Source organism: Lynx rufus, unplaced genomic scaffold (assembly GCF_022079265.1).
Source record: "Lynx rufus isolate CCGP_SWC_20201006 ecotype Redwood Valley unplaced genomic scaffold, mLynRuf1.p SCAF_17, whole genome shotgun sequence".
Lineage (NCBI taxonomy): Eukaryota > Metazoa > Chordata > Mammalia > Carnivora > Felidae > Lynx > Lynx rufus.
The window spans coordinates 42954836-42981968 of NW_025814831.1; the positions used below are offsets into that span (position 1 = coordinate 42954836).

The 27133-nt window shown below is 35.4% G+C and overlaps 1 protein-coding gene across 2 annotated transcripts in view; it reads right to left on the reverse strand.

Annotated features, from left to right (window-relative positions):
- KIAA0586 (KIAA0586 ortholog) overlaps positions 1 to 27133 on the reverse strand; it is a 118111-nt gene that overhangs the window by 45536 nt on the left and 45442 nt on the right. For both annotated transcript variants that reach the window (XM_047079570.1, XM_047079569.1), the window contains exons 19-27: positions 24294 to 24487; positions 22708 to 22826; positions 16777 to 16976; positions 13187 to 13346; positions 12409 to 12628; positions 11109 to 11365; positions 8720 to 8796; positions 3439 to 3573; positions 456 to 633 (exon numbers count right to left, since the gene is read on the reverse strand). In XM_047079570.1, the coding sequence (XP_046935526.1) occupies positions 456 to 633; positions 3439 to 3573; positions 8720 to 8796; positions 11109 to 11365; positions 12409 to 12628; positions 13187 to 13346; positions 16777 to 16976; positions 22708 to 22826; positions 24294 to 24487 (1540 nt within the window). The remainder of the gene's footprint in view (positions 1 to 455; positions 634 to 3438; positions 3574 to 8719; positions 8797 to 11108; positions 11366 to 12408; positions 12629 to 13186; positions 13347 to 16776; positions 16977 to 22707; positions 22827 to 24293; positions 24488 to 27133) is intronic.

Genomic DNA, 27133 nt, shown 5'->3' on the forward strand with positions numbered 1-27133 from the left:
AGTGAATTTCTACAGTATTATCTAATTTAACCTGTCCTAAACAAGGCATGTTCTGTCACAGTTTTGATGTTCTAATTATATTTGTCTAATATGTAGTATAATAAATATATGACTATTAAAATTTTTTAAGTGAATGCATACTACCAAAATTACCTCAGGCACCACCCTCAAATACTAACACTGACACCTGAATCACATTTGGGAAAATATTGATATATATTCCACAAAAAGTCATTACTAAATTTTTTAATAATGGCACTTTTCATAATTTTTAATAAAAAAAATTTGCCCGCACTTAAAATAATTATTTTCTTAATTCAGATTAAGATCGCTACTGTAATTATAATACAAAACAACATAACATTCAGTATGAGAACAATACAAAAAAAGTGTGATGGGATTCAAGTGAATATTCTAATAAATGATACATTAAGAAGCAGTATTTTGATGTATACCTGTAACTGTGTCAAACTGCTGAGATAATGGGTTAGGAGCCCATTTTTGATCCAATGACTCTGCATTAGTGGCAGGTGGCTGCACAGGGACGGAATGTCCCAGTAGGATGTTCTCTGCTGCTGCTGTCAGCCTGGGCCTTTGTCCTTCACTAAGTTCACCTGCACTGTATTCCAAGTCCTGTAAAAGGTAGAAACAATGGTTTCAAACCCTGTGCTAAAATCAAGTCAAGGGGCACCTGGCTGGCTCAATCAGCTGAGGGTCCCACTCTTGATTTCGGCTCAGGTCACAATCTCATGGTTTGTGGGATCGAGCTCTCCATTGGTCTCTGCACTGATAGTGCAGAGCCCGCTTGGGATTCTACCTCTCTCTGCCCCTCCCCTGTTTGCATGTGTGCATGCACACGCTCTCTCTCTCTCTCTCTCTCAAAATAAAAAAATAATAAACTTAAAAAAATTAATAAAATCAAGTCAAAACAACAAATCTTTGTCAAGTACAATGGTCCACGCCACTTGACTGCTTTGAAGGTATTTTAGAAAGTGCTTATTATGCCACATACACACTATGGAAAAACAGGTGTAAAAATTCATTTAATCAGGCATTTAGCAATAGGCTTTGTTGCCAAAATCTTGTTTTTTTGAAGTTAAATAACCATTACCTGCTTTTCAAACTCCAAATTAGGTAGCAAAACACATAAGAAAAAAATTATTATTTATACTAAGTATTGGCACACATTACACATTGTTCATAGAGCTTAAAATTAAAAATGATAGAAAATTTACCTCTCATTCTTTATGAATGAAAATTGTCTGAACTTGTCAGGGTAAAATTTATAGTTAAACAAGTATGATGATGAGAATATACCTTAAATGATAGAAACATTACCCCTATCCAAACAATTATATTTTTTATAAGTACACAAGTTGAAGAAGACTACTTTAACCATATTTAATAAAGTTTTTTTCCCTGGAAAAGTATACAAGTACAAACACATCTCTTTATCAAATATATTATCAAATATATCAAAACACATAAGAAAAAAATTATTATTTATACTAAGTATTGGCACACATTACACATTGTTCATAGAGCTTAAAATTAAAAATGATAGAAAATTTACCTCTCATTCTTTATGAATGAAAATTGTCTGAACTTGTCAGGGTAAAATTTATAGTTAAACAAGTATGATGATGAGAATATACCTTAAATGATAGAAACATTACCCCTATCCAAACAATTATATTTTTTATAAGTACACAAGTTGAAGAAGACTACTTTAACCATATTTAATAAAGTTTTTTTCCCTGGAAAAGTATACAAGTACAAACACATCTCTTTATCAAATATATTAAGTAAATTTAAATACTTAAAAGAATTGGGGCACCTGAGTGTCTCAGTTGTTTAAGTATATGACTTTGGCTCAAGTCTTGATCTCGTGGTTTGTGGGTTCAAGACCTGCGTCAGGCTCTGTGCTGACAGCTCAGAGTCTGGAGCCTGCTTCAGATTCTGTGTCTGTGTCTCCCTCTCTCTCTCTTTCTCTCTCCCTCCCTCTCTGCCCCTCCCCCACTTGTGCTCTGTCTCTCTCTCTCTCAAATATAAATAAACATTTAAAAAAACTAGAAAGAATTAATAAGACTTCTATTTTCTTTCTGGATTAAAAATTATATATCTAATCACTACCACATTTTGTAACTCAGAAATATTCTAACTATGAGTTTGCTCATCAAGAACTGAATAAAAATTCCAAAGTCTGAAAGCTCTCATGTTTGTCATTTAAATGGGATTTAATTTCAACCAAGTGTTTTTACTAGAATATATTAAGAAATCACTGCTGAAACATCTTTGATGGCTCTATTGACTGTAAAATAAAATCTAACTTCTTAGCTCAACATTCAAGATTTTCTACAATTTTCCCCAATTCTGGTATACCTCTACCTCCTCTAGGTCCCTAATCTGACTTTTCTTGAGCAACATCAATTACCTCAACAACCTTTAAATAGAAAAGGAGTATTCTGCAATATAAAACATTTAGAGACTCTTGGGCAAAGTATAGAATGATGGAAGATATACTTCCCCTAGAAATTAATTAGAAATATTTCACAGTGCCTATTTTACTCTGCCACTACCATATAAAATATTGTGCAATAAACAGTACCTTTTCTATTGTGAATCAATTTTCTAGGTGCTTGTAATTGCTGAGCTATTTAACACCTTATAGTCTATGACCCGACTGAAGCCTTAGTTTGCCCACTCAGAAAGTGCTCTCATACTCCTAAGTACCATTGATCTTGGCAACAACCCAGGCTGCAGATACTTGTACCCAGAGTAACATCAGGGAGCACAAAGGCCCAGCTAGGGTGAAAGGTTGCAGGCAAAATCTGGCCAGGATTCATTCCTTCACCCTCTTCCCCTCCAAACACCAGGACTGGATTATAAAACCTCCATATTCCTTAGCTTATGACCTCCTTGCCCAAAATCTCTTAATAGCCTCTACAGTAGTGCCCAAGCCTTTCCACAGCCTAAAAGGTTCTTCACGATCATCTGGTTCAACCACGTTCTCCACACTTATCTCTTTATCTAAAGTGCTATCACACTGAGATATTCAACACTTTCTAAATATTTTTTATCAGTTATCAACTTTGATTAATCATTAATCCCTCTTCTCCCCACATGACTATAACCTTACTAAAAGTAGGGGTCCTATCTCCTTCACATATTTACTATATGTGTCTGGCATCTAGTAAATATTCGGTAAATGGGTGAAGAAAGAGAGAAAGAATGAATGATCCTCACAAATCATTTAAAAGGGCTTCAGCTTTTTTCAACTAGGGAACAAGAAGGTTAGAACGGATAGTCTGAATTCCTTTCAACTGTAAGATTGTAGCTCTGACTTCAGGTCAAAGTTACAAAAGCTTTTTTTTTTTTTTTTTCTGTATTAGGATCAAACCAAGAGGAAAAAAAAAAATCACTAAGGTTAATAAGTACCTCTGAAGGGTAGACTGCTTGCTGCGAAACTAATGACTCCTGGGTCATTTTGGCAAGAAGAGAAAGAATTCCATCTGTAGGAGTCTTTTTATGGGGCATCCTAATCACTTGTCCTTCGCTGGGAGGATCATCTTCCTGAATGAAATATAAAGACAATGAATACAGCAAAGAAATTCTATCAAGCAATTGTATTTTTCTTGATTTATGATTAATAAAACGTAGTAGTAGTTATCATGAAAATGGCCTATTAGCACATTATGGAAAGAAGGCAGACTCTATTTTCATTTAGTTCTCATTTCCATTTGACTATACTAACAACCCTCTAGTTTGCCTCAAACAGAAACACCACCATAAAGTCATTTGATTACAATTAAACTGGAGATTTATTATAATAAGCATGAAAATTGTACCCCCTGTCCCAAGTGATTGAGTTTAAATGATTCACAGATGTTTTATATAGGACCATCAAGTTTCTGGCTCACAGTTTCCTGCTTCCTATTTATGCAGCACCTGAAGCAACACCACAGTGTGGTAATGGGGGCGAAGCACCATCTTAACACTACAACTTGGACCACAGGCGAAAATAAAAACCTGCAGAAATATGCTAAGGCGCCTATAGACCTTCGAGTGTCCCTTCCAAAAGGGCTGATCTCTGGTACTTGGCTAGGGAGCAGGTACTGCAGCCCTCCCTGGAGTACCCAGACTAGGCTTCCTGGTGCTTCAAATATGACCCATCCCAAAGATGAAGGGCAGTGTGGGCCTCAGAGTCAGAGAAACTGGATTCCTCTGTAAATACAACTATTAACAAGAGTTTTAATTCCATCAATAGTATTTTTTACTTATTTTACTATTAATGAAACAAAGTTTATTAACTCTAGATTGTCATAAGTCTTTATCCCCCAGCTGTATATAAATAAATACCTCTTGGTGACATGACTTCAAGTTATTCTTGGTTTTTCAAGATGGTACTTCTGCATTTGACTTCATTATGAATTTGTAGACATTTAATTTAGGCTTAGCAAAAATATCAAATTAGAGTTCAGTTTCAAATGTAGAAAAAGAAAAGGTGTTTTCATTTAGCCCTGGTTTGGTTTAACCATTTACTTTAAACAAACTTAAACATGCTCTGGCACCATGATAAAGTTCTAAGAATGGATAAAAATGCCATAATGACATAGTAAGTAAGCCAAATATCAGTTTAATGCTTCTCTGAAAATAAAGACATCTCATTTATGCCTTCCCCACATATTATTTCATAAAAGTGATTTCCACTCTCTTCATAATGGACTTAATTACTTACAATAAATAATTACTGTTAGAGAAGTAACTGTTCCATTAAAATCTTACAAAAACTCTCCTTAATGCGTTATTTTACCTTAAAACAATTATAAAATTGTTTTTAACAAATTTTATCACTTGGGTACATTAATTTCCAGATTAAGCATCTTTATACTGTAGAGATATTAAGTATTAAGTATCTTTAATAGTAGGAAGATGCTACCTAGCCCACAAAGCTGTCTGTTGGACTTGAGCAATGCCCCACCACACACACCTAGCCCCTTGTAACTTCAGCTTTAGGATTTAGAAAGCCTCTTATTAGAACTTAAAATTTACAATTATCATCTTAAAATGAAAAGGTCTCATTATATTATTTATATAATATATAATAATAAATATATAATTATAAATACATATTAAATATTAAATATTATTTATATAATAAATAATTTATATTATAAATATAAATAATAAATTGTATAATAAATATATTTTATTTAATATTTTAAATATTTTAAATAATAATTATAAATATTTACTATTTATTTGATATATTTGTTTATATACTTATGTTATATATTATATGTATTATATATTTATAAATATATAATTGCACATATATATAATTATATATAGTATTTTATAGTATTATATATAATAATATATATAATGTTTATAATATAAGAATAAATATTAAATATTTATTTGTTTATATTTATTTATTATATAAATAACAGAGAGAGAGAGAGCTGTGGATCTGTCACTAAATAGCTATGTGACATGGACAAGTCATTTAACCTCAACTTCATCTGTGAAGTGAGTAGTTGCATATAACAAAGGATGCACATGAGAACACTGGGAACTTTTTCAAAATATATAGGTCTAGGCTTCTAACTGCCCACAAACATGCACACCGTACAACCCACATGACCTACCGAATCCACATATCAGAGGATGGTACCAGCAGGCATACTTTTTAAAAAGTTCCCCTGGTGATTTAATACACATTCTACCTTACATCACTTCAAGTGGTTGCTTTAAAGGAACTTCTAGCATTATGATTATAAAGGGATAGAAGGACTTTTCAAAAAATATACCAATCTCTTTGTTTTCATTATGGTCATGTATAATGACACAAATGGAAAGACAACAATGCCACCAGACTTTACTTCCAGATTTACCCAACCCCTTGAAACTACTAAAAAGTAGATGAAGTATATGAACAATTGCATTTCAAGACATGGGACATCAGGTGGCAAAAGACAGTGATTCCTGAGAGATGGAAAACAAATCAGGAGAAACGTGCGGCTGCTCCAGATTACTGTCTGTGAAAGTTTCCAGCCTGCAGCACAGGCGGGAGAACCCTGGCAGAGCTCAGTGGCTCCTGAGCTGAGAAGACAGGACTGAAACTCCAAGGAAGCTGAGACAGCAGGGGGTTCATAAGACAGGCTACCAGAAAAGTGAAAGCTGCACAGGGAGAGAACTCTGGAGATCTGCAGAGGGTGCCCTTGGAGCACTAAATACTGAGCAGCACATGCATGCAGGGTAACCACATGAGGCTGGATGAACAAACACATGAGAAACGATTGGCTCTAATAGTGCCCAGGGCGTGTACACAGGCTGGAATAACAGCTGTTCCCACCAGGCGGGCTGGGAAACTACATTTAACGCACTGGTTGGAGTGCATAGAAGGGTCTTGCCTCCAAAGTGGGGAGTGAGTACTGCTCTGGTCTTGCCCAATGAATCTTCAAAACAAGACTCAAAAGGGTAAAAACTGTCTTTAGGTAACTTAACTATATGTTTGAGCAAAGTCCAAAACTCTTTGCAAATTCCTGTAAAATGTAATTCCTATAAAACATGGATGCGAAAAAGTCAACACAAAATTTTAGCAGGTCAGGGGCACCTGGGTGGCTCAGTTGGTTAACCGTCTGACTTCAGCTCAGGTCATGATCTCACTGTTGGTAGGTTTGAGCCCCAAGTTGGGCTCTGTGCTGACAGCTGAGAGCCTGGAGGCTGCTTCCTGTTCATCTCCCTCTCGCTCTCTGCCCCTCCCCCACTCACACTCTGTCTCTCTGTCTTTTGAAAATAAATAAATGTTAAAAAAAAAAATTAGCAGATCAAATTAAACAGCTTTTCTTAAAAAGTTTACCACACACCTACCACATTATCCATCCATTCCACTCCTAGGTATTTGCCCAAGAGAAATGAAAGCATATGTCCATACAAAACTTATACACAGATGTTTATAGTTGCTTTATTTGTGATAGTCAAAACTGGAATAAATCCAAATGTCCAGTGACAGGTAAATGGAAAAGTTGTGGTACAACCATCCAACATATTACTACTCAGCAATAAAAAGGAATGAACAATAGTTCACCCCAATAGGGGTGACTGGGTGGTTCAATCAGCTAAGCATCCGACTCATGATTTTGGCTCAGGTCACGATCTCACAGTGGTGAGACTGAGCCCTGTGCCGGGTTCTGTGCTGAGCATGGAGCCTGCTTAAGATTCCCTCTCCCTCTTCCCTCTCTCACCTCACACTCTCTCAAAAAAGAAAAGAAAAAAGAAAAAAAAAAGGGAATGAACTATGATACACACTATAATACAGATGAATCTCAAAATAATGATACTGAGTTAAAGCAATCAGGAAAAAAAGATATCCATTTCTGTTGTTTTGGAAAATGCAAACTAATCTACAGTTACAGAAAGCAGACCAACAGTTGTGGTAGATGTGGTGGATGAGAGGACTCATAGGAGATGAGGAGAAGGGATTACAAAAGGGCATGAGGACACTTTGGGGAATGATGGATGAGGATATAGTCATTATCTTGATTGCAGTAATGGCTTTACAGATGTATACATATGTCCAAAATCATCAAACTTTAAAAAAAAAAAAAAAAAGAGCAACAATATCAGCAATGCTTAGCAAAGGCTATAGGTAAACATAGATGAGAGTTGAGTACAACTACCTGTCCTTGCTTAGATTGCTGAAAATATATATAAAAAGTAAAGATTTCTATTCCATCATAGTATTTCAAATTTTTTTTTTCAACGTTTATTTGTTTTTTTTGGGACAGAGAGAGACAGAGCATGAACGGGGGAGGGGCAGAGAGAGGGAGACACAGAATCGGAAACAGGCTCCAGGCTCTGAGCCATCAGCCCAGAGCCTGACACGGGGCTCGAACTCACGGACCGCGAGATCGTGACCTGGCTGAAGTCGGACGCTTAACCGACTGCGCCACCCAGGCGCCCCATTTTTTTTTTAATTTTTTTTTTTTTCAACGTTTATTTGTTTTTTTTGGGACAGAGAGAGACAGAGCATGAACGGGGGAGGGGCAGAGAGAGGGAGACACAGAATCGGAAACAGGCTTCCATCATAGTATTTCAAAAGAAAGTTCCTATTATCGTTTCTGTATGATATTTATGTATGTGATAATTGATATTACACATATTGTAATAATTATAATAATACATTTTTCAATGCCTATTTTTTGTTCCATAGTGCTGTGTAATAACTAGGAAGTGATGGTACCACCCACTGTGTCCTATTTCAGTTTCTTTTTCTTATGCCAATGAATTGAATTATTTTTAGTGCAAAGAATTATAATCCTGGTTAGGGGAAAATAACAAATATATTATAAGAAAGCTGGTTTAAACAGATAATATCCTGTTTGAAATATTGTAAAGGCAATATATCCATATGACAATTTGTACTGAGCTAGATTTTCATCATATAATTACATTACCTGTGTATTTTTGAACTACTGGAGCCACGGAGATTAATAGTTTTCTTTTCATTCTCACAATTATGATAATTAAATGTGCAAATATGATAATGAAATGTGCAAGAAATCTTAAATTCCTTCGTGGATATTCTGTTAAATTTTATACTTATAACTCAAATATTTGAGAAAAACCCTAATCAATGGCAACAAGTGTATCAAAATACTCTTTGTGTCAGAATTCAGTGGGGGGGCGGGGGGGGGCGGCGATAATTTCTTACCATTTCAAGGGCATCATGCAGAGTACTGGATAAGCTATCGTTTAGGTTTGTCAGACACAGTCGTCCATCTCCTAAAACTAGAAATTACAACATAAAAATTCAGAAAACAGAAGAAACATAAATTCAGTAAATAATCCGACCATAAAGCCATTACATTTAAACTTATACAATAAAAATACTGCTCTTAAATAATAATTCACAAGCTACTCAATCTCACCAGTTTTTTTTTAAGTATATTTTATAACAAAGATGAGATTTTTGTTTTACCTACCAACTGGTCATAACTTGAGACACTTGAAATTGAGAGGCACTCCTAAATACTACTGATGTAATTAAAATGGATTAAAATTAAAAACTGATTAACCTTTCAGGGCCCCTGGGTGACTCAGTCGGTTAAGTGCACAACTCTTAATTTTGGCTCAGTTCATGATCTCATAGTTCGTGGGTTCAAGCCTTGCATCAGGCTCTGTGCTGGCAGCATGGAGCCTGCTTGGTATTTTTTCTCTCTTCATCTCTTTCTCTCTCTCTCTCTCTCTGTCCCTTCACTGCTCACTCTCTCACCATCTCAAAATAAATAAACATTAAAAACAAACAAAAAACTGAGTAACCTTTCTAAAGAGCAAGTTGGCAATGTATCAGTATTTTTTTTTTAATGTATCAGTATTTTAAAGGTGCATCCTCTGCTTTAGCAATTCCACTTCTAGGTTTGTATTCTTTTTTTTTATTATTATTTATTTAAAAGTTTTTATTTTAAGGGGCGCCTGGGTGGCACGGTCGGTTAAACGTCCGACTTCAGCCAGGTCACAATCTCGCGGTCCGTGAGTTCGAGCCCCGCGTCAGGCTCTGGGCTGATGGCTCAGAGCCTGGAGCCTGTTTCCGATTCTGTGTCTCCCTCTCTCTCTGCCCCTCCCCCGTTCATGCTCTGTCTCTCTCTGTCCCAAAAATAAATAAACGTTGAAAAAAAATAATTAAAAAAAAAAGTTTTTATTTTAATATTTGATTGGTGCAGGGCTCAATCCCATGAACCATGAAATCATGACCCGAGCTGAAATCAAGAGTCAGATGCTTGGGACACCTGGGTGGCTAAGTCAGTTAAGCAGCTGACTCTTGGTTTCAGCTCAGGTCATGAGCTTGTGGTTTGTGAGTTCGAGGCCCACATCAGGCTCCGTGTTGACAGTGTGGAGCCTGCTTGGGATTCTCTTTCTCTCTCTCTCTCTCTCTCTCCCTGCCCCTTCCCTGCTCATGCTCTCTGTTTCTCTCTCTCAAAATAAACTTAAAAAAAAAAAAAAAAAGCTGGATGCTTAACCAACTGAGCCAGCCAGGCACCTCTAGGCATGTATTCTTTTTAAAAAAATTTATTTACTTATTTATTTTTTAACATTTATTTATTATTGAAAGACAGAGAGACACAGAGAGTGAGCAGGGGAGGGGTAGAGAGAGGGGGAGACACAGAATCTGAAGTAGGCTCCAGGCTCTGAGCTGTCAGCACAGAACCCGACATGGGGCTCGAAGTCACAAACTGCGAGATCATGACCTGAGCCAAAGTCGGTCGCTCAACCAAGTGAGCCACCCAGGTGCCCCTAAAAAAAATTTTTTTTAAATGTTTATTTATTTCTGAGAGAGAGAGGGAGACAGCACACAAGCGGGGGAGGTGACGAGAGATTGGGAGGCACAGAATCCAAAGCAGGCCCCAGGCTCTGAGCTGTCAGCACAGAGCCCAACACGGGGCTTGAACTCAGGAACCATGAGATCATGACCTGAGCCGGTCCATCACTTAACCAACTGAGCCACCTAATGTGTCCCTCTAGGCATGTATTCTATGGAAATTATCAAATAGGTGTACAAAGTATACTAAGTGTACACACATATGTGTATGTGTGTAAGAAGGGTCATCAGAGAGTTCTGTATAATATGGAAACATTGAAAACAATCTACATGCCGACCACCATGGCATTGTTTTAACAGACTACACACAACTAAAAACTGAGGTACAGCTACATGTGTTGATATAGAAAGATGTCCACGATATATTATTAGGTTAAAAAAAATGCAGGTTTAAAAACAATTTATATAGTATGATTCTATTTTTAAAGCTAAAAATACACATACACATGTATTTAGGTATCTACATATGCAACAGAAAAGAAAAAGACTGGAAGGGTATATTTCAAACTATTAAGAGTGGTATTATTTCTGGAAGGTGAGATTTATGACCAAGATTTTACTTTCTGAAGTTAAGGCACAGAAGAGTTAACTTGCAGAGTCCATATTCTTTCTATTATACCATGTTTAATCTTGAAAATTAAGAAAAAAGACTTGACACAGAAAACTATTACTTGGGAATTATCATAATCTAACCAGTGAAATCAATTGATACAAGTTAACTTACTCTTGGGAGCCACTTTTTGACCACAGTTAAGTAAAATCTCTCCTTCAGAGAGGGGTCTATCTAAAGTCTCAGTTTCAGTGACAGTAATACTCAAGCTGCTCTCAGTTGTTGATGAATCAGAAGCTGGCATCTGTATGAGGGAAGGAACATTGGTGGCAGCAGAAAGTGGCATAAAAGGAACTGGAGGTTCTGGAGGTGCAGGCTGAGCAGGGAAATCCACACTCTCAGGTTCTTCATCCTTGGCCACAGACATTACACTAAGAAGAAAAAGACATATTGTGAACTTATTAGGTCACTGAAAGCCTATATTAATTTTTATATAAAAAACAGATTCAAAGAGCTCCTTTAGCAAAGTATTTCTATAATCTGCACTACTGTAATTACCAAGATTTATTTTTCCAAAATTGTTTTCATGCTTTAATCATAGGCCATCTTGAAAGTTGTACCATCTCTACAACAAATTTACAAGGTGATATAAAAGTTAACTGGTCATTGTAAATGAAGATTCATTCACTCTGGGGAGAAATCATTTTCTATTTTACTAACAATATTATAACAATATATACCTTTAATCTGTTTCATAAAAAGATCTTTTAAGGGGCGCCTGGGTGGCGCAGTCGGTTAAGCGTCCGACTTCAGCCAGGTCACGATCTCGCACTCCGTGAGTTCGAGCCCCACGTCAGGCTCTGGGCTGATGGCTCAGAGCCTGGAGCCTGTTTCCGATTCTGTGTCTCCCTCTCTCTCTGCCCCTCCCCCGTTCATGCTCTGTCTCTCTCTGTCCCCCAAAAAAAAAATAAAACGTTGAAAAAAAAAAAAAAAAAGTTAAAAAAAAAAAAAAAGAAAAAAAAAAGATCTTTTAAAATGATAATTGAAGGTATAAATAAATTTGGTGAATTTTTTAAAAACTTGAAGTTTATGGGGCGCCTGGGTGGCGCAGTCGGTTAAGCGTCCGACTTCAGCCAGGTCACGATCTCGTGGTCCGGGAGTTCGAGCCCCGCGTCAGGCTCTGGGCTGATGGCTCAGAGCCTGGAGCCTGTTTCCGATTCTGTGTCTCCCTCTCTCTCTGCCCCTCCCACGTTCATGCTCTGTCTCTCTCTGTCCCAAAAAAATAAATAAACGTTGAAAAAAAAAAAATTAAAAAAAAAAAAAAACTTGAAGTTTATGAAACTTCTTTCTACTAAAGTATAAAGTAGCTTATGGTTTATAAAACTTCATTTATCATTTCTGATGTTTTTAATGGGTCACATATGTCAACTTAAGATGAAATGCAGTTACTGAAAGTAAATATGTTATCATTTACATAGCTCTTGGGTGAAGTTCTTCTTGAAGAGAGTTAGGATTCTCTTCTTCCAGGGGCAGGTCTCCATCACTCCATGGCTTAGGACGCCCTGGGCCTGAGATCTTCAATTTCTCAATGGAAATCTCTGACAAAGTTGGGGTAAGAGCTGCTGCAGGAGGAGGTGTAGTAGCAGGAGTAACTGTTGGAGTATTAACAAGTGTGATGGCAGACATATCATTTCCTAAAGATTTTTTGTTTAAAGAGAAAGGAAAAGATAAAAGTCAATAAACACTCCATAGGAAGACAAGATATGTTGTTTCAGGAATCTCTTAATATTTTGGCATACAAATAATGGTAATAATAATTAATAATAATAATAATGGCTAATAATGGGGAAATTCCCAGGTTTATTTAGTAAAGGATAAGAAAACAATCTTGAAAAGATATCACTTTTAATACTACCATGAACTTAAAAGCAGTATTAAGTGTGCATTAGATAATATACTCTTTTTTTTAATAGTTTTTTGTTTTTGTTTTTTTAAGTAATTTCTTTGCCCAACATGGGGCTCAAACTCATGACCCTGAGATCAAGAGTTGCATGCTCTACTGACTGAGCCAGCCAGGTACCACTAGGAAATTAAGAAACCAATTTCCTTGTCTCTTTACAAGAAAAAATGATTTACTAAAACCTAGTAAACAGTAGGTATGTACATATTAATCCATAAAACATAAAATAAACCATGAAATCTTATTTAGTAGTTACTAGATTAAAACTAAGTTATAGAAATAAGGTTTCTACCTTTTTCAGCAAATATTTCTTTCACAGGAATAGCTAAATCATGATCTGAATCATAGGGAGAAGAATCTGGAGTTTTTACCAACACACTCTCCTTAGGAGGTGATGAAGGTGAACGAGGAGGAGTTGGTTGTGGGGTAGGCACTGGGGTACACACTCTTGCCTAAAATAAAACAAGACAAATGGTGCTTATAATTACCCATATAAAGGTAATGTAAAACAATGAAATAAGCTCATTTAGAGATTTAACAGAATTTAAATGGAGGGGAAGAAATGGAGCCCTAACTTCCCTGGCTCTTGAACTTCCTCTAGCTGCTAAGTTTCAAGACTAGCCTGCAGAAAGCCTCAGGCCATTAAAATAGCTCTGACTCTGAAGTAGGCCCCAAAGAAATCAGAAGCTCGCTCTTCTAATATTGATAGGAAGACACAGCTGAATATACAGCTGAAGATCAAATGCAAACACAAGCTGGGTAGGCCATGTAACAGAAAGGAAGCATTTTAACTGACAAGACATCAAGAGCAGCTTTTTAGCACAAAAGAGCACAGACTGTAAAAAGCAATGGAAGGATTAAAAAAAAGTAGGGGAGTTGAAATGAAGACAATATGGAGATAGAAATACTGGGGAAGAAAAAAGTAAACACTTTAAAATTGATTTGTTAAATGTGTAATCATTCAAATGGGTCAGAATTCAAAAAGGTACACAAGAAAGATAATGAGTATTAAATCTCCTTTCCTAGCCATGTCCCGTCCACCTAGTTCCCTTCCCCTGAGTCATCAAACATAATCTTGACTTAAATCATGTCTACAGATTATCGACAGAACAATTTCCTAAAAGTGGGACTGCTGTTTAAAGGGTTAACTGCATTTTTTATTTGAATACATATTGCCAAATTTCCCTCTACAGGGTTATATTATTGTACACTAATCACAAGAAGATATGAGAATTCCCATTTCCCCAAAGTTTTCTACACAATGGCATTATCAAACTTTTAGAGTTTTACCAATCTAATCAGTAAAAATGAGGTTTCAGTGATTTTTTTCTTATTATCAATGATATTGACTACCTTTTTATATGTATATGGGCCATTTGTATTTCTTTTCTGTGTGTGAACTATCTAGACATGTTTTTTACCTATTTTTTTAATACACTTTTTCTCCTCCTTCTAAAACATCCTTATATAGGAGGGTAATTAGCCTTTATTCTGTACTCTGAGTTGAAAATTGATATACAATTTAGAAACCACGAAGTGTATTAAAAATTCTACAGCACTGCTTAATAATTAGCATATTCTCAACTCTTATTTTTAAATGAAAGAAATACACTGTTTTTTTTTTCTTCTTGGCTGCATAAAACTACAGCAACAAATGCACTGTTTTTAAATATAATGCCACTTGATCATCATCATGAGAGTATCTCAAGGTATTCTACTAGTATTAGTAATGGATAATGATGATAAACAGTTATTGAGTACCAAATTCTAGACACAAGATTAAGCTATTTTCATTCATCATCTCACTATATCTTCCACAAAATCTTGGCTAAAAAGATAATAGTATGATAAAGATACAAGTCTCTCCAAATAAAACCAATCAAAACTGGATCAATTCCCATAAAAATACCAACAAAATCTTTTAAAAGCTAAATTTTAATGTATATTTGGAAGATCAAAAGGCCAAGAAAAGCCATGACAATTCTGAAGATAATGAACAATATGGCAGTGGTGAAAGGGAGCCTGCCCTCCTAGATAGTAAAAAGATTTCTGATAAAGTCTTGGTCATTTGAACTCTATGCATTTTCTCTATTATACTTGAGACTAAAGTAACAGAGCTGAGGGTTCAAATTCAGATCTTCCCAGCACCAAAGTCCATGCTCTTAACAACTGTATATACTGCCTATTTATACTGATTTTTCTACATTTTCTCATTCAATCACCCTCATGAGAGTATATGCAGCATACGGGCAGAAAGCAAACCAGTGTAATTAGTACAGAGAAAACCATAACCCCAACAACATCTGCACTGCTTGCATTACCAATGAACTAAGAAAGCGCAAACCCAAAGTATGTACCTAATCTCGTGCATAATCACATCACATCAATTACATTATACCATCTCCATAAAATTCAAATATGTAACTTTATGCTGTTTTTTTCAAGTTTATTTTAAGAGAGAGAGAGCATGTGCGTGTGTGTGTGCAGGGGAGAGGCAGAGAGAGAAGGAAAGAAAGAGAATCCCAAGCAGGCTTTGCACTGTCAGTACAGAGCCCAGCTCAAGGCTTGAACTCCCAAACCACAGATGGTGACCTGAGCCGAAATCAAGAGTCAGACACTTAATTGACTGAGCCGCCCAGGTGCCCCTGTAACTTCATGTTTATACCTCAAATGGCTTAGTTTAAATGTTTCACCTATATAAAATGATGCCCTCATGATCTATGAAATCAGAAGTGACTACAAAGTTTTAAACAGCTGATAGTAGTACAGAGTCCATATATATATAACATGTATAATTCCATGTTGCTATAATAGATTAGAAACTAACACAGTATGGCTGATGAAACAAACAACAAAAGAACATAAACTATATTTTATTTTAAAGATTAAAAATATCAGTTTATATAATAACCAAAAGCAACATGTGACCATTGGCTATATCTTGAATCAAAAAAAAAAAAATCCTATAAAGGTTATTTTGGAACAATAGGGAGATTTGAATATGGACTCTAAATTACATAGTATTAACATATCAGTGTTAAATTTCTTCAGGAGTATGATGATGGCATTTTGATTATGTAAGAAAGTATCTTCTTTTTGAGATATTGCTGATGATCAGAAGTAAAGTGTCATGATACCTGCAACTTTCAAATGATTTTTAAAGAGTATGTAACATATAAAGATAGATAAAACATGTCAAAAAGTTATCAATTGGGAGCTCTTGGGTGGCTCAGTCGGTTAAGCGTCCAACCCTTGATTTCAGCTCAGGTCATGATCTCATGGTTTGTGCGTTTGAGCCCCACATCTATGCTGTCAGTAGAGAGCCTGCTTGGGATTCTCTTTCTCTGCCCCTCCTCAGCTTGCTCTCTTTCTCTCAAAATAAAAAAAAGTTATCAATTGGTAACTACTAGGTAGAAAGTATACAGATTTTCATTGTATCATACTTTCAACTTTTCTATAGATTTAAAAGTTTTTAAAATAAAATGCTGGGGAAAATATTACTATAATACCATAGCAACAACAAAAAATCAATCTCCACCACAAACTATAATCTTATTACAATACCTAATTTACAATTTGTCCACGGTATTTTTTTTAATGTTTATTTATTTACTTATTTTTGAGAGAGAGAGCGTGAGCGAGCAAGTAGGGGAGGGGGAGAGAAAGAGGGAGACAGAGAATCCCAAGCAGGCTTTGTGCTGTCAGTGCAGAGCCCAACACAGGGCTCGAAGTCACGAACCATAAGATCACAACCTGAGCTGAAATCAAGAGTCAAGATCCTTAACCGACTGAGCCACACGGGCACTCCCATCTTACTGGTTTTTAAGAGATGTATCAAAAATTCCCTAGGACTCCAAGTCATGAAAGGAAAGTCACTCCTACCGGCAAGTATGTGTTGCTTGTTGAAACATCTCCAGAAACACTTGGGGCAGCAGGCCCTTGCTTTTTTGCTTCTCTATCACCCAGCATGACAGCAATGGTCTCAGCAAGAGCTTCGTTCACAAAATGGCTAATCATGTCTGAATTCACAGGAACCCCAGCATCAACAAAAAGCTGGAGGGCACCATTGCTTGTTCCTTCCACTACAAAAAAAAAAAAAAAAAAAAAGAAAGAAAGAATTTCAAAATAAGCATGTAAGAAACATACCTGCAATCCAAATCTTAATTCTTAAAATTTTAGAGATGCACACTGGGTGTTATATATAAGTGATGAATTCTACTTCTGAAACCAATATTACACTGTATGTTAACTAAAATTTAAATTGAAAAAAATTTAGAGATGCAAACATCTGTGTTTAAGGGGGTAGGAGGAAGAATAAAAATGAAAATACAAAATTATTTATTACAAAAGAGAATAAGATGACAACTTACATAATGAACATCCTTCCTAAACAAATCAAAAGAGTGAGGAAAACACCCAGGTGAAAACTTTACTCACATGGCCTCTTCCCTACCACTTCAGAATTTAGTGATGGAAACGATTTGTAGTCACTTAAATGTTCTCATCTGAAAACAATTCACATAGGGTAACAGGAAACCCTATGACAGATCTTGGCCAAAATACAAAGACACAATGACTTTGGGGGATTTTAGAGAAACAGTAGCTGCTTTATAAATATGAAAACAAACCTTCCTTCCTTATAGTTTCAGATACATCAGTTACCAGCACTACAGACTAAACCTACTAAACCTACTCAAACTTGTATAGTGGTTTACATGCTTGATATCAGAAGCTATTTAGGTAGGTATATTAATATTCCAAATAGGTAATATTTTTCATTTGTAAAAATGTTCATAAAATGCAGTAAAAAACTTCCTTAACAGACTTTACTAGATTTAAAGTGGCTATATTTCTAAAGCTCTGTGTAGAGAACATGTAAACAATGATCTATACAATTTGATGGAGATGTCATCTCTCCAAAGAGAACTTCTTAATTAGTACAACTAAGGCAGCAATATCCAGAATTCCCTAAAAAGTAAGTACAGGTATTTTAGGATCATTTGTTGAGGGATAAGTAACAGCAATTTACTCTATAGTTACCATATTAAAGATTATCAAATTTCAAATTTATATTTGGCAGTATATGTAGATATATCTTTTCAGTTCTCATAATTTATTGTTTTAGCATGACCAGAAATCAGAACATCTCTGTTATAAAAGCCAAAAGCCCTACCCAGACGTAGGCAAAACAAAAACAAACACACATGCTTTTTTTTTTTTTTTTTTTTTAGGAAAGACTAACATTTATTGAGTACTTATATTGTGCCAAACTTTAATATGTATTATCTCATTGATGTAACACTCCATTTAATAAATGGGTATGCTGAAATACAGACTATTTTATAGTTGCTTAAATTCACACAGCTTAGATGTGATAAAGATCTGGCCACAGACAATCTGACACTAAACCCAGATGTTTAGATACTAGACTACACTCTGTAATCTAATCTGAGTGACTTTGAGTGACTTTTTATTTATTTTTTTTTAATTTTTATTTTTTTATATGAAGTTTATTGACAAATTGGTTTCCATACAACACCCAGTGCTCATCCCAAAAGGTGCCCTCCTCAATACCCATCACCCACCCTCCCCTCCCTCCCACCCCCCATCAACCCTCAGTTTGTTCTCAGTTTTTAACAGTCTCTTATGCTTTGGCTCTCTCCCACTCTAACGTCCTTTTTTTTTTTTTTTTTTTTTTTTTTCCTTCCCCTCCCCCATGGGTTCCTGTTAAGTTTCTCAGGATCCACATAAGAGTGAAACCATATGGTATCTGTCTTTCTCTGTATGGCTTATTTCACTTAGCATCACACTCTCCAGTTCCATCCACGTTGCTACAAAAGGCCATATTTCATTTTTTCTCATTGCCACGTAGTATTCCATTGTGTATATAAACCACAATTTCTTTATCCATTCATCAGTTGATGGACATTTAGGCTCTTTCCATAATTTGGCTATTGTTGAGAGTGCTGCTATGAACATTGGGGTACAAGTGCCCCTATGCATCAGTACTCCTGTATCCCTTGGGTAAATTCCTAGCAGTGCTATTGCTGGGTCATAGGGTAGGTCTATTTTTAATTTTCTGAGGAACCTCCACACTGCTTTCCAGAGTGGCTGCACCAATTTGCATTCCCACCAACAGTGCAAGAGGGTTCCCGTTTCTCCACATCCTCTCCAGCATCTATAGTCTCCTGATTTGTTCATTTTGGCCACTCTGATTGGCGTGAGGTGATACCTGAGTGTGGTTTTGATTTGTATTTCCCTGATAAGGAGCGACGCTGAACATCTTTTCATGTGCCTGTTGGCCATCTGGATGTCTTCTTTAGAGAAGTGTCTATTCATGTTTTCTGCCCATTTCTTCACTGGGTTATTTGTTTTTCGGGTGTGGAGTTTGGTGAGCTCTTTATAGATTTTAGATACTAGCCCTTTGTCCGATATGTCATTTGCAAATATCTTTTCCCATTCCGTTGGTTGCCTTTTAGTTTTGTTGGTTGTTTCCTTTGCTGTGCAGAAGCTTTTTATCTTCATAAGGTCCCAGTAATTCACTTTTGCTTTTAATTCCCTTGCCTTTGGGGATGTGTCGAGTAAGAGATTGCTACGGCTGAGGTCAGAGAGCACACGTGCTTTTAAATAGAAGACAGTAGGATCTAAAAATCCAGTTTGAAAATTTTAAGATTTTCATCCAGGAAAACAAATTTCCTAGATAACTTTGTTGGTCATTTTTTTTCTTCCTTCCAAAAAGTGATGAAAGAAAACCTGGGGTGGTAGCAGTGGAGGAAGCATTCAAATTATACTAAATAGGAAGCATTAGCCAAATGCAACAATCAGTTGTGTGGAGTGAAGTTGGAAAATTCTGTATTAATGTAAACAGAAACAAAGAAAGAGCAGGTCGGGTTAGAAAAATGAGATACATTTGGGATACGTCAAGTTTGAGATGCCAGTGGAGCATCAAGTAGAATATTCATCAACAAACCAAACTGCAAGCTCACAGCCTAGATGTGTGGCTTAGGAGTCATCAACTGACCAAGGGTAACAAATGGCAAAAAGAGACTGAAAAAAAAAAAAAACACAGAAAAGAAAGAAGACACAGCACAGAAACTTAGGGAAAATTTTTATTCAAGTAACAGGAAGAAAAAGATGAGGAATAAAGTCCTAGAGAAATTAAAAAGGTGGGAGGAACAAGAACAGAATAGATTCTAAGAAACCAAAACGAGGAGGACATTTTAAGAATTAGAGGTGGTGGAGAGTGCTCATGCTAGAGCCACGTAGGAAGATAAGCATTTGGAAAAAAGGTTATTCTTAACAATCAAATTCTGTGAGAGAGGAGTTTCATTAGGGGAAGGGCAGAAAGCTCTGTAAGGACTAAAGACAAAGTGGCAGTGTGAAAGTAAAAGCTGTAAATATGGACTCAAGTCTAGGATTTAGGCAGTTAAAAGATAGTCTAGTCTATGGAGGAAGAAAAGTAGGTAATTCTGGATGGGAGAGAAGAGGGAAAAAAAGAGGTAATAATACATAGGAATGTTTAAAAAAGAAGAACAACAAAGTTGGAGAATTTACACAATCCAATTTCAAGACTTATTTTTAAATTACAATGGGCACCTGTTGGGATGAGCACTGGGTGTTGTATGGAAACAAATTTGACAAGAAATTTCATATTAATAAAAAATAATAAATTACAATAATGTGTTATTGACATAAAAATAGACTTGCATATCAAGGGACAGAATAGAAAGCCTAGAAACAAATTCATACATATTTAGCCAACAGATTTTCAGCAAAAGTGTCAAGGCAATTCATCAGGGAAAGGATAATCTTTTCAACAAATAATGCTAGTAACATTAGACTTCCATATGCTGAAAAAAAAAATCTTTGTATATGGTATAAAGTAGGGATCAAAATTAACTCAAAATGTACCATAGAACTAAATGTATAGTCTGAAGCCATACATCTTCTGGAAGAAAAGATAGGAGAGAAAAGCTTACTGATCTTGAGAAAGATTCATAAGTAATACACCAAAAAACCCACAAACTATAAAAGGTAAGTTGATAAATTAAAATTCATCAAAATTAACCTTTTGGTTTTCAAAAGATAATGTTGAGAAAACAAAAAGGCAAGATAAACTAGAACGTATTTGCAAAATATATCCAACAAAGGACTTGTATCCAGAACAAATAAAGAACTTCTACAACTCACTAACAGGAAGAACACAAAACTCAATTTAAAAATGGGCCAAAGATTTAAAAAGACATTTCACCCAAGTGAGTATAGACATGGCAAATAAGCACATGAAACAATGTACATCATCAGTCATTAGGGAAATGCGCATAAAAATCACAATGAGCTATCTCTACATACTTACAGAATGTCCATAATTAAAAACACTAACAAGACCCAGTGGTGGTGAGGATGTGGAGTGAGTGGAGCGCTGAAACACTGCTGGTTGGGAATGCAAACTAAAACACCCTCTCTAAAGACATTTAGTAGTTTCTTACAAAGTTAAACATCTATTTGCCATATGACCAAGGGAAATTAAAAGATGTATCTAAAAAATATGCTTGGGGGCGCCTGGGTGGCGCAGTCGGTTAAGCGTCCGACTTCAGCCAGGTCACGATCTTGCGGTCCGTGAGTTCGAGCCCCGCGTCGGGCTCTGGGCTGATGGCTCAGAGCCTGGAGCCTGTTTCTGATTCTGTGTCTCCCTCTCTCTCTGCCCCTCCCCCGTTCATGCTCTGTCTCTCTCTGTCCCAAAAATAAATAAACGTTGAAAAAAAATTAAAAATTAAAAAATATGCTTGGAAATATCCACATCAGAGCTTTATTTATAATAGTCCCAAACTAAAAGACTACAAATTTCCATCAACTGGTAAATTGATTAACAAATTATGTTACAGCCATATAATGTAGTATTACTACATACATAAAATGTGATTGTCAAGCATGATGCTAAATAAGGGCAGACACAAAAGACAACCTACTGTATGTTAACATACATATAAAAATCTAGAAAAGGCAAAAATACAGTAATAGAAGGCAGATCAGTGGTTGTTAGGGCCCAGGAGGCATGGAAAGGAGTTAGGAATGGACTATAAAGTGGCAATGAGGGAACTTTTTGGAATGATGTGTTTTTCTACATCATGATTATGTGGCTAATGTACAGTAGTGTTCTTTTATCAGAACTCATCAAACTGCACACTCAGAATTGGTGAATTTTATGGCAAGTAAACTATACCTCAAAAAAGCTGATAGAAAACGAGGCAGAAGATCAGGGGAAGAGGGGGAGGAGGAAAAGGAAGAAGAAGGAAGGGAAGAAGACAGAAGAAAAGGAAGAGGAAGGAGAATACGAAGAAGAGAATGATATAGGTTCCATAAAGAAAGAGGCTTGTTTATCCATTTAGTGAATACCTAAAGTCTTATTAGGTGTCAGTCAGAGGCTAGGCACTAAAGGAGAAACATCGGTAATCCTGAGTAATTAATAGTCTAGTAAGTGAGGCAGATATGTACACCAATCATAATCCAATCTGATAATTCCATAACAAAGATATATACAAAGTGCTATGGGAAATAACAGAGAGATTTGGGGTGGGAGGGATGGAGGGGTGGAACAATAATAATAATAATAATAATAATAATCTGAATGCTGCAGTATGAAATAAGGGGATGAGAGAACCTCCACTACAGAGAACAGGGAAGGGATTATTAGAAGGAAGAGCTTATCTTTTGTCAGCTGAAGACTACTTGACCTCTAAGATACATAAATCCACGACTTGAAGGTTTTATCCTTTAATAACAAAAAAATTTAAAAGATTCCATTTCACTTACCTATGTCAGAAGTCAATGGTTCACTTGCCTCACTGACTGAAGCACTGACATTAGCTATGGACTGTTGTTGGATTGGAAAGAGCCCAGAGATAATTCTTGACATTATTTCTTGTTCTACCCTGGGGGATAAAAGTTGAGGATTCCTAAATTTGATTGAAATGTATGAAGTGTTAGAAATACCACCCTTAAAAATAAACTTTACCCATGGACACTAACATTTACATATGAAAGTAGTGATTCTGAAAGTTGAATCTGGAGAGAAGAAATAAATCAAATATGTCTCCTAGCAAAATAAACCACATGAAACAGAATCTCCATGTGGGAGATAGCTTTAAATTTGATTTAATGAACTTTCAGATTACTCTAATGAAAAGTTTAACAGACCTCCTAAAGTCATAATAAAGTTTAGGTCAAGAATTATCTGACATATCCTGTACCTAAAATGTTGGGTTCCCTACTTGGAAAGCACCCATATAAAACCATACAAGATAAGAATTAGAAAAGAAGTCCAGCTGCCCCCTCTTCAAAGAAATAAATATATAGACTGTGATACAGGTCATTTTCCTCTTTAAAAGCTAAGATAATTTATTTCCAAGATCACTTTTAGGAAGTAGAGAAAGAAGAGGAGGAAAAAGAAGGGGAACACAAGGATACTGCTTCTGTACATTTCTTTAGAGCAGCCAAGAGGCTGATATAAACTATTATTAAAGAAGTAATAGATATTCATTGTAGATAAATTAGAATATATGTAAAAGTTAAAAAAATAGATAAGGCTCACACATAATCTCAGATTCAGGGACAAACACAACTAACAATTTGGCATACTGTTTTTCAAATTTTTTCCTATGCACATTTATTTTTGAGGGAAGTCTTGTAATTATTAATATCTTTCAACATCACTAAATATTCTTGATTAATATCTTTCAATTTCATTAAATATTCTTCTAAATTTAATCTTGATAGCTATTACTATTCAGGTGTTTATTCCATAACTTCTTTAAGGTTTCTCACAGGTAAAAACAGGATAAAAATAGAGTTCCTAAGTTTACAGAAGTAACAAGCAGAATAATGCCTTGTTTATAGTAAACACTGTAGGTGCTAAGTAGTGTATGGTCTAGTAGCAGAACCATTATTATATCCTTAGGATAAATTTCTGGCAGTGAATCACTGGATTAAAGAATATGTACAGAGGCACCTGGCTCATTTGGTGGAGCATGTAACTCTTAATCTTGGGGCTGTAAATTGGAGCCCACACTGAGTATAAAGATTATACTTTTTAAAAAATCTTAAAAAAGAAAAAAGAATATGTACATTTTTAAGGCTTTTGTTACTTAACAATAGCCTCTTTTGCCATAATAGAAAGCCAAAACATAAATATTCAAGAAAAGAAACAATACCTTCAACAACTAGTTAAAACCCTCACCTCACATCAAAGAGTTTACACCTCACATCAAAGAGTTTACAGTTTAACTGTAGCAAAGGAAAGTTTAATAAACAAAAGAAAACAAGGAAGATTTCCAGCCAAAACTTAATACTTTATATTTCCTACTACGATTCTGTTCACACCAACACTACTGTAAACTCACCACTGAATTAAGCTATTTTCCAATGTTTCTTTTCTCTGAATTACTTTATCCAGAATATCAGTAGTGGGCTGAACAGTAGAAACAACTGGCGGAAAAGGAGGACCATTATATTTTGTAGAAACAACTTTAACACTTCTGTTAAACTCCAGAATTGGTTCAGAGTATTCTGGAATTTCATCGGGTTTTTCCTCTTCCTGGTAATAATAATAATAAAAATAAAACCTATAATATTTCTGTATCTGTTTAACATTTACTGGTGACAAGTACAGACAGGGAACTTAGGTCAGTGAATTAACCAACACTTCTACATTAATCAACCGCATTTCTAATTAGGTGGTATCATATTATTTATGATATATACACATTTGTCATACAGATCAAATTGAAGACCCTTAATTATACAATTATTTTAAAACCAAATGTTCATTTTAAGCAGTCATAAAACAAATTAGATAACATGGTTATTCCTGCATAAAACACTTCAAAATTTCCCTCTAGAAATTTATTAATTTATTATCATAATAAAACTGATGTTTCCAAATATAACTGCTTCTTCTTTCTGAAACTAAAATTTACATTTACATATGTAGGTAGGTTATCTTACACATTATTTGTACCATCACATCATGATCAAAGGACTCACTTCTGAAATTTTTAAAATTTTCATTATGAAAATATCATATATGCTTAAAAGTACACAAAATAGTGCTTGTACACTGTATCTGTTATGTATAAATTACACATATCCCATTTATCTGTTCCCCAGCTTTAACAATTATCAACTCAGCTAAATTGTGTGATCTATACTCTCCATCTTCTTTACCCTTCACATAAAATTTTGAAATAAATCATAGATATCATTTTACCTATAAATAATTTAATATGAGTATCAAAAAAATTAGGACTCTTTAAAAATTCTAACTAGGGGCACCTAGATGGCTCAGTCGGTTAAGCAACCAACTTAGGCTCAGGTCACGATCTCACAGCTTATGGATTCTATCCCCGTGTTGATATTAAAAAAAAAATTTTTTTAAAGAATATTAAGAGACCTGCAATGTATTAAAGTTTTTTGTTCCCTGGTATGTCTTCTCATGTGAACACCACATGAGTGTTTCAAAGACAAGAATCTTATTTATCTCTATATGTCTAAGGCCTAGCAAAGACATTTGACAACTATTTTTTTCAATGTACAAGTGAAAGGAATAGTTTTAGAAATAGCAAATGGGTCTCTCTCTGTCCCAAAAAAAAATAAATAAACGTTGAAAAAAAAATTAAAAAAAAAAAAAAAAAAAAGAAATAGCAAATGGTTTGGAGTTCAAAGACAAGTGTTCCTACCTCGGCTTTGCCACTTAGTAGTTGTGGGCTTCATTTCCTGATGGGAGGATATTTATTGAGTTACAATCTTTATTTAGTTATTTTTTTTGTTTATTTTTTAATGTTTATTTATTTTTGAGAAAGAAAGCACGAGTGGGGGAGCGGCAGAGAGAGGGAAACACGGAACCCAAAGCAGCTCCAGGCTCTGAGCTGTCAGCACAGAGCCCAAGGTGGGGCTCCAACCCAACTTTGATCAGCTGTCCAAAGATAAGGCTGGGAAACTAACACAGATCATCCAGCAGAAGGACGTGTAGATACAAGCTCTTCACACTAGAATTCTAGCATTGGCTTAACCAACTGAGCCACCCAGATGCCCCATGATCTCTTAATATTCTAAAACAGGGTTTGATTTAATGATGAACAAAACTGGTCTTAGTTCTGAAAGTTCTGAAAGAAATATGAACAAATGTCTTTAAATTCTATTGACATATTATTATTCAAGCAGGTTCTATGATCTTTTCCCATCCATCATAGTTCACTTCCTCCTATTTTTCCCTTTCTCCTATTTTACCATTTCTATCATTTCTATAACTCTTCCTGTTATACGGGCTCCTCTCTTGGATTTTAGACCCCTCACAACTTTTTCCCTCAATATGAACTAACTGGTGACCTTGCCAATAATCCAGAAATCAAACAGATAAATGTAACAGAATAAAGAAAGGACAGATTGGAGGGAGGGAAGCCAAAGGAAATGGAATGGAGGAAGAAAACAGTAAGCAGGAGAGATGAGATATAGATGGGAAATAGCTGATAATCATTAAGTTTCCTTGAGGCAGCTAGGTGATCTAGATGAAGAGAACACTGTACTATACAATAATAACCATAATTTTAAAGTAACATATATTTATCTAAAAAGTAAAGGGAAATTTCTCAAAGCACTGTAACATAATATTGATGGTCAAAATATACTCAAACCATCAGGAACACGGCAAGGATGTGTCCTCTCACCAGTCCTTTTCAACATCGTACTAAGTCCTTGCTAACACAAATAGACAATAAAAGGAAATAAAAGGTATTGGGAAGGAAGAAATAAAACGATCTTTGTTTGCAAAGGAAATGATTGTCTATGCAGACATTCTATTGTCTACATAGACATGTCTATATAGATTAATCTATTTAGAACTAGAAGAAAAAACAACTCCTGGAACTAATTATTGATTATAACAAGTTTGCAGGATACAAGGTCAACATAAAAATATCAATCATTGTCCTATATGCCAACAATGAACAAGTGGAATCTGAAATTAAAAACAAATACCATTTACATAAGCATCCAAAAAAAAAAAAGAAATACTTTAGAATAAATCTAACAAAACATGTACAAGAACTATTTGAGGGAAAGTACAAAATTCTAATGAAGGAAATCAAAGAAGAACTAAATCAATAAAGAGATATTATACTATGTTCTTAGATAGGAAGACTCAATATTGTCAGGATGTCAGTTATTCCCAACTTGATCTATATAT